At 38.3% G+C, this 17,262-nt stretch overlaps 1 protein-coding gene across 1 annotated transcript in view; it reads left to right on the forward strand.

Moving 5' to 3' along the window:
• The window catches only part of LOC128657311 (zinc finger protein 862-like), a 52,457-nt gene that overhangs the window by 1,325 nt on the left and 33,870 nt on the right, over nucleotides 1-17,262 (forward strand). Inside the window, exons 2-4 of the mRNA XM_053711603.1 lie at nucleotides 3,134-3,287; nucleotides 3,633-3,759; nucleotides 4,610-4,693. Of these exons, the coding sequence (XP_053567578.1) occupies nucleotides 3,273-3,287; nucleotides 3,633-3,759; nucleotides 4,610-4,693 (226 nt within the window). The 5' untranslated portion in view covers nucleotides 3,134-3,272. The remainder of the gene's footprint in view (nucleotides 1-3,133; nucleotides 3,288-3,632; nucleotides 3,760-4,609; nucleotides 4,694-17,262) is intronic.

The following is a 17,262-nucleotide window of genomic DNA, read 5'->3' on the forward strand; positions in this document are numbered from 1 at the left end:
AAATAGATCATCTACAAAACATTTATGCAAAGAAAAAATTAGTGTATAATGGCCCTTTAAACAACAATCATTAACGTTTTATATAGTTTAAAGGGACATTGTACACTAGATTTTTATTTGAATACATGTTTTGTACATAATCCATTTTTAAAGCCCATCTGGTAGTATTTTTATTAAAATGTATAGTTTTGTTTATTTTTTAAGAACATTGTGCTGATTTATTTTAGACCCCTAACCAAGCTCCACAGTGACAGACGTATACACATGTTTACAGACTCCTGCAGGCTCCCCTTTATGTTATGCTTTTTCATATGCAGGGGAGGTGGGGAGTGTCTGCTCTTTTTGTTTACCCAGCCCCTTTCAGTGGGTGTCCCAGACTACCTCATCAACAGTGCTAAACTGGGAGCTTCTAAGTAATATTTAAAAGGTTTTATACTGGATTTTTAGATCAGCATCTGTGCATATTCTTCTTTGTAGCAGTGTATATTATATGCAGTTATATGAAAATTGGTAGAGAGAAGACTGCACTTCAGAGGTTCAAAAAAATGTTTTTTTATTGTTTTTGGTTAAAAAAGCACATACACACATGTAGCATATCAGCTTCCAGACGCGTTTCGCGTCTCCTAGTAGCGCTTACTCATAGACTGTATACGAGTAAAATGCATCAGACAGCTGATATGCTCCATGTGTTTATGTGCTTTTTTAACCAGATACAATTAAGCATTTTTGTTTTATTTTTGAACCTCTGAAGTGCAGTCTTATCTTCTCTCTACGTGTATTGAGATAGCAGAGTGGTTTGCTGTTTTTTTGGGGGGGGCTAGCACCCTGCTGAACATACAGACTATTCTAAAACTATAGGATGTTACGTCCATCCATGTACATCCATGTTTGCCCAGCGTCTGAGACGGAACCACGGGCTTGAGCAGCTTTCTTCTACCTATTTGAAAATTGGTATATGCTGTCCCTTTAATACATATCACATGTTGCCAGGACAGGTTTACATTGAAAAATGTGTTGGATATGCTACTATTAGTGTTCTAACAATTTAAATAGGCCATAGTAGCCCAAAAAAACAAAAAATAGGTGCAGGTGCAACAAGTTAAACACATTCCAGTTCACTACAGTAAACATCAATGTTTTCTACAAATATTTTAATATCTGATTATGAATATCTGCTTAGAAACATTTTAAAAGGTTTAAAGGGAATACATGTGGCACAGATTTGCCCCTTCTAGAGTTCCAACAATTAAATAGGCCATAGTAGTAAAAAAAAAAAAAAAAATTTGAAAGGTTTAAAGGGACAGTCAACGCCAAAATTGTTATTGTTTAAAAAGATAGATAACACTTTTACTACCCATTCCCCAGCTTTGCACAACCAACATTGTTATATTAATATAATTTATAACATATAAACCTCTAAATGTCTGCCTTATCACATGTTTTATATTAGCTTTTCACAACAGGAGAGTGCTAGTTCATGTGAGCCATATAGATAACATTGTGATTACACCTGGAGTTATGCACAACACAGCATTAATTGGCTAAAAGTCAAGTCAATAGATAATAAACAGTCATGTGATCAGGGGGCTGTCAAAAGAGGCTTAAATACAAGATAATCACAGAGGTAAAAAGTGTATTTATATAACCATGTTGGCTGTGCAAAACTGGGGAATGGGTAAGAAAGGGATTATCTATCTTTCTAAACAATACCATTTTTGGAGTTGACTGTCCCTTTAAAGGGAATAACAGATTTGCTACTTTTAGACTTCAAACAATTTTAAATAGGCCATAGTAGGCCAAAAACCAGGTGCAGCAAGTTACAAACATGTCAGCTCTCAACAGTATTATCTGAATCTCTGCAGTCTAGTAAAAAAAAGGACTTAGTAGCCAGAAAGTAAGTAATCAAAAATTGGTTTAAAGATATATGAAACACAATTTTTTTTCTTTCATGATTCAGATAGAGCATGCAATTTTATAATTTACTCCTTTTATCAATTTTTCTTTATTCTATTGTATCTTTATTTAAATAAGCAGGAATGTAAGCTTAGGAGCCGACCCATTTTTTTGGTTCAGCACCTTGGTAAAGCTTGCTGATTGGTGGCTAAATGTCCCAGGGTGCTGACCCAAAATGTTTCATTGCTATCATTCGCGGAGATTACAAGTCGCGCGCTGACCGAAGCACAATATGTTTTTTCTTTAGACTCTCTTGAGAGTCTTCAGCCTCTCTAGCCTCACCAATCTTTATGTTATTAAATAATATTTAATAACATAAGGACTGGCGAGGCTAGCGAGTCTAAAGACTCTCGAGGGAGCCTAAAGAAAAAACATATTGCGCACGTGCTCCAGTCAGCAGACGACTTGTAATCTAGCCGATTTAGCAGTTTCATAACAGATTTTTTTTGCCTGTTCAATAAAATCCAGCAATTTGTTTTGAATTCCATTGAAGTGGTCAATGGATCTTACAACTATTTTAAACATGTTTCTGTGGTTGGAAGCAGCTGTTGCTAAAGGGAAGTATACATTTTTAAGGGGGTTACTTAAAATACCAACAACATTTTTTACACTCCTTGGTGCCAAAACATTCTTTACTATCATTTCTGCCTTTGTTCACTCACAAGACATCTTCTTAGAAGCATCAGAGTCACTAAACATATCCTTTGAAAGTTTGATGCCACCATCCATGCTGTTATAGCTAAAGTTGTGTTTCACAGAATGGTAAACAAATGTAAGCTCACCAGATACTACCACCCTCCTTTCTATGATATTTATACTAAAGTTTGGAGAATGGAAAAAAAAACATGAGATCTTAACTGAATTTTTGGTGTCCTTCTCTTTGGCCTTGTAACCTTCAACAAATCAAAGAGATGATTAAAGGGATGTGAAACCCAATTTTTTTCTTTAATGATTAAGACAGAGCACAATTTTAAGCAACTTTCTAATTTACTCCTATTATAAAGTTTTCTTTGTTCTCTTGGTATGTTTATTTGAAAAGCAGGTATGTAAGCTTAGGAGCTAGCCCATTTTTAGTTCAGCGCCTGGGTAGCGCTTGCTGATTGGTGGCTAAATGTAAAAAAAAAGTATGTGTGACACATATCTGTACATTAATATGTATTATTTACATCCTCCTCTCTAGTTATAGGTCAGTGTTACTGTGTACATGTTACTCAGTGTCACATCACTAAATTATCAGAACCAGTTATTGGAGTATTGGGGCTGATTCACGTGTGACTAACAAGAAGACGACTGAGAAGAACCAAACCTCCGAGATCTACATGGTGACTGGGAAGGTGAGGATGATTAGTCATATTGTCACTTATCTGTGTGTGTCTTTTATATTGTATTGTACTGTACTTTTATCTTTGTACCCATGGACAGCGCTGCGAAATCTGTTGGCGCTTAATAAATAAATAATAATAATAATAATCTGTTGTGTGTGATGCCTGGTGCTTAATGGCCTTTATACAACACACACAGCACAACCCTAAGGGGAGTGAGCACACTGACCATATGGACTGTTTATGGTCACTGGCTGAGCTCTGGGTTTGTTCATGGTCATCAGAGTCAATTTGCTTTGTGTGATTTATTCTTTACAAGTTAAATCCTGTTTTTATGTGTTATTTTTTTATTTTAAGGAACAAATGGAGTTTGATGAAGTTGCAGTTTATTTCTCGGAGGAGGAGTGGGGCTGTTTAACTGAAGAACAAAAAGAGCTTTATAAGGATGTGATGATGGAGAATTATCAGACCCTCAGGTCTCTAGGTAATAATTTATATAACTCTACAGGGAATGGGACAAAGAGGAAAACACATACAAGTGACACATAATCTGGGCTTGTATTAAACTGGTATAAAATCTGTGTGTTGGTTATTACAGATATTTGTTACTTAAAATTATTCATGAGATATTCAGCCCTGTGTACCTTGCACTGCTCCCTGCTTGCTCATTTAGCTGAGTTGCCACCACCATTTATACATCGCCCATAGTGATTCTGTCATAGATGTGTGTGATGTCATAACACACAGTGAGAGCCCAGAGTCTTCATAGTTCTGGGTGCAGGAAGCAGCAGCTCTAGTGGGGCTCAGTATCTGGCTACTATCATCATTTAGAGGGGCCAATGACCCTTAATTTCATGCAGGGTTTCATGTCACTGTAAGCTGCAAGTGATATCCTTAGAAACCAGCACCCCCTGCAGCACTATACATCAGTGTTTAGTGACAAGCCTCATATCCTTATCATCCCTATGCTAATAAAGTAAAATCATATATAACTGTCAGAATATGGATTTTGTGTATTTTAAATACAAACCTCTTACATTAAAATAGGGGTTCTAGCAATATGAGAATGGGTTTTATATATATATATATATATATATATATATAATACACTGCATTACAGTCTATATTTCATTAGAAGAATTGTACAATATACTTTATAATTGCAAATGTGTTTTTATCTTTTGCTATAAAATGTTTTACTCAAAAAAATATTTGCGATTAAGTTAAAATAATTTTCAGCACCAGGACCTCTTCTTTTTACGGAGTAATTATTTATTTGTGGCACCATATAGTGTTTTTATTCCCCACATAACCTGTGATTTATATCCATACAGGATATGTGCCTGAGAAACCTGTACTTGTTACAAAGATTGAGCATAGAGAGAAGCCGTTCGTGTGCAGTTTACCAACTACCAAAGGTGAGCAATAAGTAACTTTTCTTGTTTAGTAAATTGATCTTGGCTCACCCTAATAGCACTCACCAACAATGAGTTGTTCCCTTTTAAGGAGGATGGACCTCTCCTGATTCCTGATACCTTATTCTTGTTTTTTTTCCCCTCTCCTAATTAAGGGCTTGTTTCCATTGAGGTGGTAAAGTTTGGAAACTGGTGGTAAAAACATTTTATCTCCATTAAAGCCTATGGAGAATTATTTTCATGTTACTTCCAGTTTCCAAACTTTACCACCTCAATGGAAACTAGCCCCAAGATGGGTAGTCAGGGCTTGCTTCTTTTGTTATCCTTTGCTAAAAGGTTTATCTAGCTAAGCTCAGGAGCAGCAAATAACATAGGTTCTAGCTGCTACTTGGTGGCTGCATATATATATATATATATATATATATATGTCAGAAAAATTGCGGAGCCGAAAAAGTGACCCTCTGCCATATGTGTTCCGGATAATGTGTGTCAGATACATGTAGATGACATCCGGGCTATAAATAATGTTATAACCTAAAGATAGAGCCCACATAGACAGAACGGAGTAAACACAGAAGTATAGCAACGAACAAGTTAAGACAGAACTTTGATCTATTGATTGATGTAAAGAAGTTCCAACGACAACTTACATTGAAAGAGAAATTTGCAGGTATTGACTCCATACAAAAACAATTTAATAAAAAGTCAACCTACTCTCCTCAATTTACTAATGCCAGCATCTACACCTTCTCCAGACTCATGCTTGATGATCTGAATGATACGGTTCAACAACATCAATTTGACACCTATAATAATTTCTCTAGGATGGAATGGAAGACCATGAAAACGCTTGCAGACAATAAAACCATTATTATCTGCGAAGCGGATAAGGGAGGAGCGATCGTCCTTTTAAATTACTATGACTATAGGGACAAGATACTGTCCCAGTTATCAGACAACAGGACATATAGAACATTACAACATGATTCGACCACAGTGTACAAACAACAGATTGACCAATATATCACATTGATATATGAGGAAGGCTTTATTGATAAAGATGCACATGCTTTTTTGAACACTAGTTATCCCCGGACGCCGGTGTTCTATACGTTACCAAAAATACACAAACTATTAAATAATCCACCGGGTAGACCTATAGTTTCGGCTATAGGATCCCTGCAACAGCCTCTAGCGATCTTTGTCGATGCCGTCCTACAACCACTGGTCCAACATATGACATCTTATCTAAAAGATTCTGCAACACTATTGACTATTGGCAGAGATGGGGCCATTGGATGAGAATGTACTGCTTGTGACCTTAGATGTAACAAGCTTGTACACTGTGATCCCCCATGCTGAGGGATTAAGAGCAATCAAGTTTCATCTATCCAGGTTCCTCTATATAGGTCCACCGCTTGAAATTCTACTCGATCTACTCGGGGTTTGCCTGACTACCAACTATATCAGGTTTGAACACCTGTTTTATCTGCAACTAACAGGGACGGCGATGGGGTCCAGTGTGGCCCCATCGTGCGCCAATCTATTTATGGCGTGGTTTGAGGAATTCGAAACCGAACTGTTTCGACATGAAAAAATTCTCTTTTTTAAGAGATATATAGACTACCTGCTTCTATTCTGGTCAGGGTCATCTAAGGAGTGGGATGAATGGTTTGAACAACTCAACAGGGTCAATAACGCACTGCAATTCAAGATGCATTATGACAACGCGCAAGTGGATTTTCTGGATATTCGATTATACAAAAAACATGGCAAGGTACATTCCACATTGTTTCGCAAAAGTACTGACAGGAACTCGTTATTACATTTTACGAGTTGCCATCCACCTGCAACCAAGAGATCTCTGCCAAAGTCACAACTACTAAGGGTAGTAAGGAATAACACTGAAGAAGAAAATAAAGAAAAACAACTGGATGAGATGACTCAAAGATTTCGGATGAGAGACTATCCTCAAGATTTACTAACTAGACATAGATGCACTTCAGCCGAGACTGATAGGTTGACAATAGAAGGCACTGATCAGCATATGACATTTGTTACAACATTCACTGGCGACAAAAACACCTTTTCGGAAGTATTTAAGAAACATTGGAACATCATCACCTCTGATAAATCTCTCCCTCTCACTCAGGTTGCAGTACCAAGAATAGGCTTTCGTAGATCAAGATCTCTGAGAGATTTCCTTGTTAAAACTGATCCGATTGATTCCTATAAACATTCTACCTGGCTGGATAATTTAAAAAAACAGGTGTATTCCACTGTCTGGGCTGCGTTACCTGTAGTGGATTGATTACGGGGCCATCTTTTACGCACCCTCACAGACGTCAGGTGTACAAACACAAACATCGCCTTACATGTACCACAACCTACATTGTGTACTTGTTACACTGCATTTGTGGTCTTTACTATGTGGGCAAGACCTCTGACGATCTCAGGACGAGCATGGCGAACCACCGTTCGGCCATACGGACCGCTCTTAAACATGTGAGCTCTGAACAACTGGTAGCACGGCATTTCGTGGACTGCCAACATAAGGTCTCCGACCTAAAATACTCTGTTCTGTCTATGTGGGCTCTATCTTTAGGTTATAACATGATTTATAGCCCGGATGTCATCTACATGTATCTGACACACATTGGCCCCTATTTAACAAAGGTCTTGCGGACCTGATCCGACAGTGCGGATCAGGTCCGCAAGACCTCGCTGAATGTGGAGAGCAATACGCTCTCCGTATTCAGCATTGCACCAGCAGCTCACAAGAGCTGCTGGTGCAACGCCGCCCCCTGCACCGCCAGCAGGGAGGTGTCAATCAACTCAATCGGGTTGAATTGTGGCGATTCCTGTCCGCCTGCTCAGAGCAGGCGGACAGGTTTATGGAGTAGCGGTCTTTGTGACCGCTGCTTCATAACTGCTGTTTCTGGCGAGTCTCAAGACTCGCCAGAAACACAGGCCATCAAGCTCCTTTTGGAGCTTGATAGATAGGCCCCATTATCCGGAACACATATGGCAGATGCTCACTTTTTCGGCTCCGCAATTTTTCTGACAGCGGTTTTGTTGACAGTTTCTATGGTTACTGTGTAGCGTACGGACTGGCAACAATTTATCATAAGTATTGTGAATGCCCTACATATTTGTCTCCGCTGGTGTTTGTTTACTGTACAGTTGTACTATCTGCATTTTAGTTGATAAAAAAAGTTATATATCACTGTTTTAGGTGTTTTTGTTATGTAGAGTTACGTTGTCACGGCTGACTACTCCCACTTCTGGGAGGGTCTACCGTGTAGAGCGTGACGCTCAGGTGTGCTGTGTATAAAGTTATGGTGGCGGTAAGTGTAACTGTTCAATTTCTGTCTGTCTGAGGACGAGCTGCTAAGGCTCGAAAACGTTAACACATTAAAGTGGAAGTTATATTAAGACCTTTTGGAGTGTGCTTTTTCTTCAGGATTGTGTATTTTATTTGCTGCACCCAAGGCTCTAGCAGTGAAGTTTGGAGTGCACCTTGTCCCTTTTGTGTGTGTATGTGTATGTATATGTATGTATATATATATATATATATATATATATATATATATATATATATATATATATATATATATATATATATATATATATATATATATATATATATATATATATATTTATATATGTATTTCTACTTTAAAGGCCTTTGCATGCCTGAGACAGTCACCTCATATCTTTGAGCCCTTATGACTTTTTTTGTGCAATATTCTTTTAATAATAATTGATGTGTTTGTGACAGTTTTTTTTTTTTTTTTTGTCTCGCGTAATAGTTAAATGGATACTGAACCCAAATTATTTTCTTTCATAATTCAGATAGAGCATGCAATTTCAATCAACTTTCTAATTTACTCCTATTATCAATTTTTCTTCATACTCTTTATTTGAAAAAGCAGGAATTTAAGCCTAGGTAGTGCTTGCTGATTGGTGGTTACATTTTAGCCACCAATCAGCAAGCTCTACCCAGGTGCTGAACCAAAGATGGGCAAGCTCCTAAGCTTACAGTCTTGCTTTTTCAAATAAAAAATATAAAGAGAATGAAGAAAAATTGACAATAGGAGTAAATTAGAAAGTTGCTTACAATTGCATGCTCTGTCTTAATCACGAAAGAATACAATTGGGTTCAGTATCCCTTTAACCAAAGCTCTGAGGTCACAGCAATCATTCTAGGGTAAATCGCGATTGCACATTTATTTCAACTTTTAATAGAACAATCCTTCCTATGTGCGCAAACAGCCACAATAAACCTTATATCACTGGTACAAAACAGCAAGCCACTTGTTATGTGGCCCATTATGTTGGATGCATTATATAGTAACATATTTATGTATTCACTAGTGCCTCTGTGCACTTTATTTATGTGTTACTTGTAGTAACTGTAGTTGCTGCTTTTTGTTATATGCAACCTTAGATTGTGTTTTTTTTTTACTACTGCCATTAATATCCACATTCATCAGACAATGTTTATTTTGTTTTTGGCCTATATGTATGAGTGTTTATTGGGAAGGTAGATGTATATTGTTAATTGTATGTATTACAACCCTTAGAAAGCCAAGTGCCTTAAAGGGACAGTCTACAGCTTAGTCATCTTAAAGTCTTACCTTAGATTTAACTGTAAATAGCCTCTAGCACCTTTTCTATATCATGCAGCAGGAACAGTAAAACAGTTATTTTGAAATGAATATTGTTCCTGGCCAGTTTGAAATGGCTGCCAAGCTCCACCCACCAATGACATGACGATTTGGGCTGCATATTGCTTCCAATCCAAAAGGCTCACTAGTTGGATTCAACAGACTGTCAATGCTATTCAGCAGAGTGCCTAGATGCAGCCCAGATTGTGATGTCATCAGTGGGTGGAGCTTGGCAGCCATTTTAAACTGGCCAGAAACAATATTAATTTTAAAATAACTGTTTTACCATTCCTGCTGCATGGTATAGAAAGGGGTGCATGAGACTATGTGCAGCTTAATCTAAGGTTGGAGTTTAAGATGACTAAGGTGTAGACTGTCCCTTTTAATCACTAAAGATCCTTGTTCCATATGTTCTTTATGCACTAGAGAGGCCTAGAGAGACAGGTGTTACTGTAGTTCTACTAATAACTCTTTGAGATAATTTGTCCCTATGTTCAACCTGCTTCTGTCTAAATGTAAGAAGCTTAGTTACCTCCCTTATTACCTGACGAGGAGGCATTTGATCCTGAAGATAGTAACATTTTAGCAGTAAGGTGCGCGCGCACACACACAGTACAATATAATAGAATAGCGAGCTTGTGTGTGTGTGTGTGCACCTTACGGCTAGAATGTTACTGACCTATTAGATTGTACTGTGTGTGCACCTTACTGCTAGATTGTTACTGACCTATTAGATTGTACTGTGTGTGCACCTTACTGCTAGATTGTTACTGACCTATTAGATTGTACTGTGTGTGCACCTTACTGCTAGTTTGTTACTGGCCTATTAGATTGTACTGTGTGTGCACCTTACTGCTATAATGTTACTGACATTTTGCCTGAACTGTCACTATTCTGTTAGATTATACTATGTGTCTGTATCTGTGTGTGTGTGTGCTCCTTACTGCTAGATTGTTACTCATCTTTTGCTTGAACTTTCACTTTTCTATTAGATTGTGTTGTCTGTGCACCTTACTGCTAGAATGTTACTGACCTTCTGCCTGAACGTAAACACACACAGTACAATATAATAGAATAGTCAAATTTCAGGCAAAAGGTCAGTAACATTCTTTTTTTTTTTTTTTTTTTTATTTCTTTATTAACATACAAAAAGAAAAACAAAACATACACACAAAGCAATATCGTCAAAACATAGAAGACAAAATGTCTCCAGATGATAAAACTTCCAGGTCAGAAATATAAGATTGATCCTTTTCATATCCTTTGTCCCCCTCTTTCCCCTTTCCCTCTTCTGTACAGACTAACTGTCTGATTAGTTCCAAAAAAAAAAGGAAACTCTCTCCCCTCCCCCCCACCTCCTTATATAAATCTACCTAATTTCTCTCTCCTATCCTCTCCCCCTCAGGTCAGCTTTAAGTTAATAATTTGTTCTATATAGAGTACAACATCTTCACTTTGACAACAGACAAAATCCCTCCAGGTCTTAAGAAAGCAATTTCCTCTTGCCCCATTTAACTTAGACTCAAAAGCTGCCTTAATCACTGAATCTAACAAAGGTTTTTTAACTTCCGTAATAGAAGGTAATATGAAGGTAATCCAGTTTTTAAAAATAAGTGTCCTAACAATTATTATTACTGTGAGTATAAAATTAGTTTTTTCCCCCCAAGAATTATGGCCTACCAAAAAAAGAATAGAATCCCTTTCCAATTGTACCTTCCCTTTAACTATCGTGGAAAGGTAGTATTCCATTTTTGCCCATAGCTGTTTAAGCTTGGGACAATCCCACAGCAAATGGCCCAGATTGGGATCTTGGAAAGAATATTTAGGGCAAACATTGGTTTCTCTTTTGTTCCATTTAGCGACTCTGCGTGGAGTTAGATAGTCCCTGTGAACTACTCTAAATTGTGTTTCTCTATAATATGAGGTAGAGAAAAGTCTTTGAGTTGTTTTAAGACTGTTCGTTAGTACCTTATCTAGTTCCTCTAAATCTATTATTTTTGTCCAGTGCGCAACTAATTCCTGTATTGAATCCTTTCTATGGACAGAAGGAATCTGTAGATAACCGACAGTAGCCTTTTCCCCGAGAGTTTAGCATCGATAAGAGGATGGTCTATCCATAATTGAGGGAAAATCTTAGTTAGGCTGAGAATATAACTTCTTACTTGTAAAAAACAAAAAATATGTTTTCTTTGTATTGCTGGATTTTTTTTTTGAAGGTTATCAAATGTATATAGTTTATCAAGTTTGTAGTCATAGAAATCTCTCACGATCAATGGTGACCATTTCTCATAAATATCTGACATATTACCCAACGGAAAATGCCCATTTCCCTTTATCGGTAACCATTTAGAAATGTTTTGCGCTAGTCCTAGACGTTTAAATAAATTTCTCCAAATCCATAGTATATCTCTATATAAAGGGTGCTCGGAGATAATCCTACCCAGCTCTCTATTAGAAGCAAATAGAACAAACCTGTTTTTCTAAAAGCTCATCTGAGTATATAAAGGACCGATTTAGCCAATCCACCGGGAAGCACAGAATAGAGGCATGATTATACCATTCTAAATTCGATAAAGCTAACCCTCCTTTACAATAAGGTTGGTATAGTTTAGCAAGCTTAATTCTTGCTTTCCTCCCACTCCAAAGATGATACCTCAATGCTTGATTGAAGCGCCAGAGATCAATCTTCTTGATAAAAAACGGAAGCATCCTCAACGTATAGAGGATTTTTGGAACAATAAACATCTTAAACAAGGCCACTTTGCCTGTTAGAGAAACTGGGAGTGACGCCCAAGTTTTCATTTTATCTCCAGTGTCTCTCAAAACCGTTTGGATATTGTCCCTGTACCAATTCACCATGTTAGCAGAGATTTTCAACCCCAGATAACTCAGAGTTTTAGTTTCTATAAATTGATAGGGCCAAGACTCCTCCAGGTTATGTTTTAACCAGAGAATTTTAGACTTTGCAAGGTTAATCTTGTAGCCCGAGATTATACTGTACTGATCCAAAAGATTCACAATCTCTTCAATATGATTTCTTGGATTAGCAACAAATAACAAAAGATTGTCTGCAAATAAAGCAGTTTTAAATATCTCCTTCCCTATGCTGATTCCAGTCAGCAATTTTCTCAATCTAATAGCTAGGGGCTCAATTATCAAATCAAACAACAAAGGGGACATGGGACACCCTTGTCGGGTTCCTCTTGTCAAGCAAAAGGCATCTGAAATACCATTATTGATCAATATGGAGGCTTTAATGTCTGAATTGATATTTATAACAAAATCCCTAAATTGCCCCGCAATCCCAAATTTCCCTAAAACCTGTAGCAAGAAGGGCCACTCCACTCTGTCGAAGGCCTTCTCTGCATCCAAGGATAGCAGGAAGGCCTCAGGCAGGGCAGAGCAGACCCCCCCCCCATAGTGACAAATTACATGAAGAATTTTCCTTATGTTAAACTCTGAAGCCCTACCCATAATAAATCCCGCCTGGTCCTGATGAATTACCTTAGGAAGTATTGGCTTCAGTCAGGTCAGTAACATTCTATCTGTAAGGTGTGTATATGTTGCGGGTAAAGTCAAAGATTGGGTAATCCTAGCATTACCCAATTACTGCGTAAAAGTCAGAAGTAAAATCATAAATCTACTTAGTGCTGTGGGTAAAGCCTGAAGTAACATAATAAATCTACTCAGAGTAGTCACTGCATCAACACACACACATATATACCTGTGTGTGTGTATATGTGTATATATATATATATATATATATATATATATATATATATATACAATGCACTGTAATTACAACATCTTCTATATATTTGTTTTACATTTTTTAATTAAATGTGTGCCTTACTGCTATAATGTTACTGACCTGTGCTGTGTGTGTGTGCACCTTAATGTTAGAATGTTACTGAGCTTTTGTCTGAACTTACACACACACTACAATCTAATAGAATAGTGACAGTTCAGACAAAAGGCCAGTAACATTATACACACACAGTACAATTTAATAGAATAGTGCTGTGTGTGTTACTGACCTACCAGATTGTACTGTGTGTGCTTCTTACTGCTAGATTGTTACTGACCTTTTGCCTGAACTTACACACACAGTACAATCTAATAGAATAGTTAACGTTCAGGCAAAAGGCCAGTGACATTATAGAAGTTCCTGGCCTTTTGCAGTACAAATTGATAGAAGAGTGAGTGAGTGTGTGTGTGTGTGTGTGTGTGTGTATCTTATTGCTAGAATATTACTGACCTTTTGCCTAAACTTTCATTATTCTATCAGATTGTACTGTGTGTGTGTATGTGTTTGTACTGTGTGTGTGCACCTTAATGCTAGATTGTTACTGACCTATTAGATTGAACTGTGTGTGTGCACTTTAATGCTAAATTGTCACTGACCTATTAGATTGCTCTGTGTGTGTGTGCACCTTAATGCTAGATTGTTACTGACCTATTAGATTGTACTGTGTGTGTGCACCTTACTGCTAGATTGTTACTGACCTTTGCCTGAACTTACACACACAGTACAATCTAATAGAATAGTGAACATCCAGGCAAAAGGCCAGTGACATTATAGCAGTTACTGGCCTTTTGCAGTACAAATTAATAGAATAGTGAGTGTGTGTGTACCTTATTGCTAGAATATTACTGACCTTTTGCCTGAACGTTCATTATTCTATCAGAATGTACTGTGTGTGTGCACCTTACTACTAGATTGTCACTGACCTATTAGATTGTGCTGTGTGTGTGTGTGTGCACCTTACTGCTAGATTGTTACTAACCTATTAGATTGTACTGTGTGTGTGCACCTTACTGCTAGATTGTTACTGACCTATTAGATTGTACTGTGTGTGTGCACCTTACTGCTAGATTGTTACTGGCCTATTATATTGTACTGTGTGTGTGTGCACCTTACTGCTAGATTGTTACTGACCTTATCTAATAGAATAGTGAACATTCAGGCAAAAGGCCAGTGAAATGATAGCAGTTACTGGCCTTTTGCAGTACAAATTAATAGAATACTGAGTGTGTGTGTGTACCTTATTGCTAGAATATTACTGACATTTTGCCTGAACTTTCATTATTCTATCAGAATGTACTGTGTGTGCACCTTACTGCTAGATTGTTACTGACCTATTAGATTATACTGTGTGTGTGTGTGTGTGTGCACCTTACTGCTAGATTGTTACTGACCTATTAGATTGTACTGTGTTTGTGCACCTTACTGTTAGATTGTTACTGGCCTATTATATTGTACTGTGTGTGTGTGTGCACCTTACTGCTAGATTGTTACTGACCTTTTGCCTGAACTTACACACACAGTACAATCTAATAGAATAGCACCTTACTGCTAGATTGTTACTGGCCTATTATATTGTACTGTGTGTGTGTGTGCACCTTACTGCTAGAATATTACTGACCTTTTGCCTGAACTTTCATTATTCTATCAGAATGTACTTTGTGTGCACCTTACTGCTAGATTGTTACTGACCTATTAGATTGCACTGTGTGTGTGCACCTTACTGCTAGTTTGTTATTGACCTATTAGATTGTACTGTGTGTGTGCACCTTACTGCTAGATTGTTATTGGCCTATTATATTGTACTGTGTGTGTGTGTGTGTGTGTGTGTGTGTGCACCTTACTGCTAGATTGTTACTGACCTTTTGCCTGAACTTACACACACAGTCCAATCTAATAGAATAGCACCTTACTGCTAGATTGTTACTGGCCTATTATATTGTACTGTGTGTGTGTGTGTGCACCTTACTGCTAGAATATTACTGACCTTTTGCCTGAACTTTCATTATTCTATCAGAATGTACTTTGTGTGCACCTTACTGCTAGATTGTTACTGACCTATTAGATTGCACTGTGTGTGCACCTTACTGCTAGTTTGTTATTGACCTATTAGATTGTACTGTGTGTGCACCTTACTGCTAGATTGTTACTGACCTATTAGATTGTACTGTGTGTGTGCACCATACTGCTAGAATGTTACTTACCTATTAGGTTGTGCTGTGTGTGCACCTTAATGCTAGATTGTTTCTTACCTTTTGCCTGAATTTACACACACAGTACAATATAAAAATAGTGACAGTTCAGGCCAAAGGTCAGTAAAATTATAGCAGTAAAGGTACACACACAGAGTATAATATAATAGTGACTAGTGAGTATGTGTGTGTGTGTGAACCTTACTGCTAGAGTGTTACTGACCTATTAGATTGTACTGTGTGTGAACCTTACTGCTAGAGTGTTACTGACCTATTAGATTGTACTGTGTGTGCACCTTACTGCTAGATTGTTACTGACCTATTAGATTGCACTGTGTGTGTGCACCTTACTGCTAGTTTGTTACTGACCTATTAGATTGTACTGTGTGTGTACCTTACTGCTAGATTGTTACTGAGCTTTTTGCCTGAACTTTCACTATTCTTTTGGGACGGTACTTTTTACCTGGCTACTAGAACACTGCCAACCTGTGCCTTACTGTGTTGTCTTTAATCCCTCAGTGTTTGAATCAGTGTTTTCCTGAAACATTTTCTCCAGAGTCATCTGTTCTCCTTCCTCTGTCATCCTTATACCCAAATTACACCCCTGATTCTTCAACTGATCTGTTATCCCTATACCCACATCGGGCCCTTGATCCTGCAAATACTCTCATCCTTGTACCCACATTACATTCCTGAACCTGCAACTGCCCTGTCATCCTTGTTCCCACATTACACCTCTGTCCCTGCAATTGCTCTATGACCCCCATACTCATATCACACTCCTGACCCTGCAACTGATTTCATCCCCCTGACCTACAACACACTCCTGACCCTGCAGATTCTCTTTAATCCTTGTACCCACATCACTCTGGACGATATTCTGATCCAGGCGTTGTCTTACCAACTGACAAAATCTCATACTGACATGGTTCTGTCCTTTCTGAGGACTCACGGGTGGAAGGTGAATCTAGAAAAGAGTTCACTAATTCCACAGACAAGGGTTCCTTTCTTGGGAACTCTAAGTCAGAAAGTTAAAGATTCTGAATACATGCCGAGCCCTTCAGTCCAATCCTCGACCATCAGTGGCTCAGTGCATGGAGGTGATTGGATTGATGGTAGCGGCAATGGACATCATTCCGTTTGCTCCGTTTGCTCGCTTTCATCTCAGACCACTACAACTGTGCATGCTCAGGCAGTGGAATAGAGGTTATGCAAATTTGTCTCCTCAGATAAAGCTGGATCAGGAGACAAGAGACTCTTCTTTGGTGGTTGTCGCCGGATCATCTGTCCCAAGGGACGTGCTTCCACAGACCCTCTTGGGTGATAGTGACAACGGACGCCAGTCTACTAGGCTGGGGTGCGGTCTGGAATTCCCTGAAGGCTCAGGGGGTGTGGACTTGGTCGGAGTCTCTACTTCCAATCAATATTCTGGAATTGAGAGCAATATTCAATGCGCTTCAGGCATGGCCTCCGTTGGCTTCGGCCAAATTCATCCGATTTCAGTCGGACAACGTCACGACTGTGGCTTACATCAATCATCAGGGAGGAACAAGGAGTTTCTTAGCGATGACAGAAGTGTCCAAGATAATTCGGTGGGCTGAAGCTCACTCTTGTTATCTGTCAGCAATCTACATCCCAGGAGTGGACAACTGGGAAGCAGACTTTGTGTCCTAATCCTTCTTCTAAGAAGAAGCGTCTGTTACATAACTTGGATGTGGTCCGTGCCCGGAAGTTTTACTTGCAGACGACTAAAGAATTTCGTCAATCATCTTCATTATTTATTGTTTTTTCTGGAAAACGTAGGGGCCAGAAAGCTACGGCTACCTCTCTTTCTTTTTGGCTGAAGAGTATCATCCGTCTGGCATATGAGACTGCTGGACAGCAGCCTCCTGAAATAATTATGGG

This window comes from Bombina bombina, chromosome 4 (genome assembly GCF_027579735.1).
Source record: "Bombina bombina isolate aBomBom1 chromosome 4, aBomBom1.pri, whole genome shotgun sequence".
Classification (NCBI taxonomy): Eukaryota; Metazoa; Chordata; class Amphibia; order Anura; family Bombinatoridae; genus Bombina; species Bombina bombina.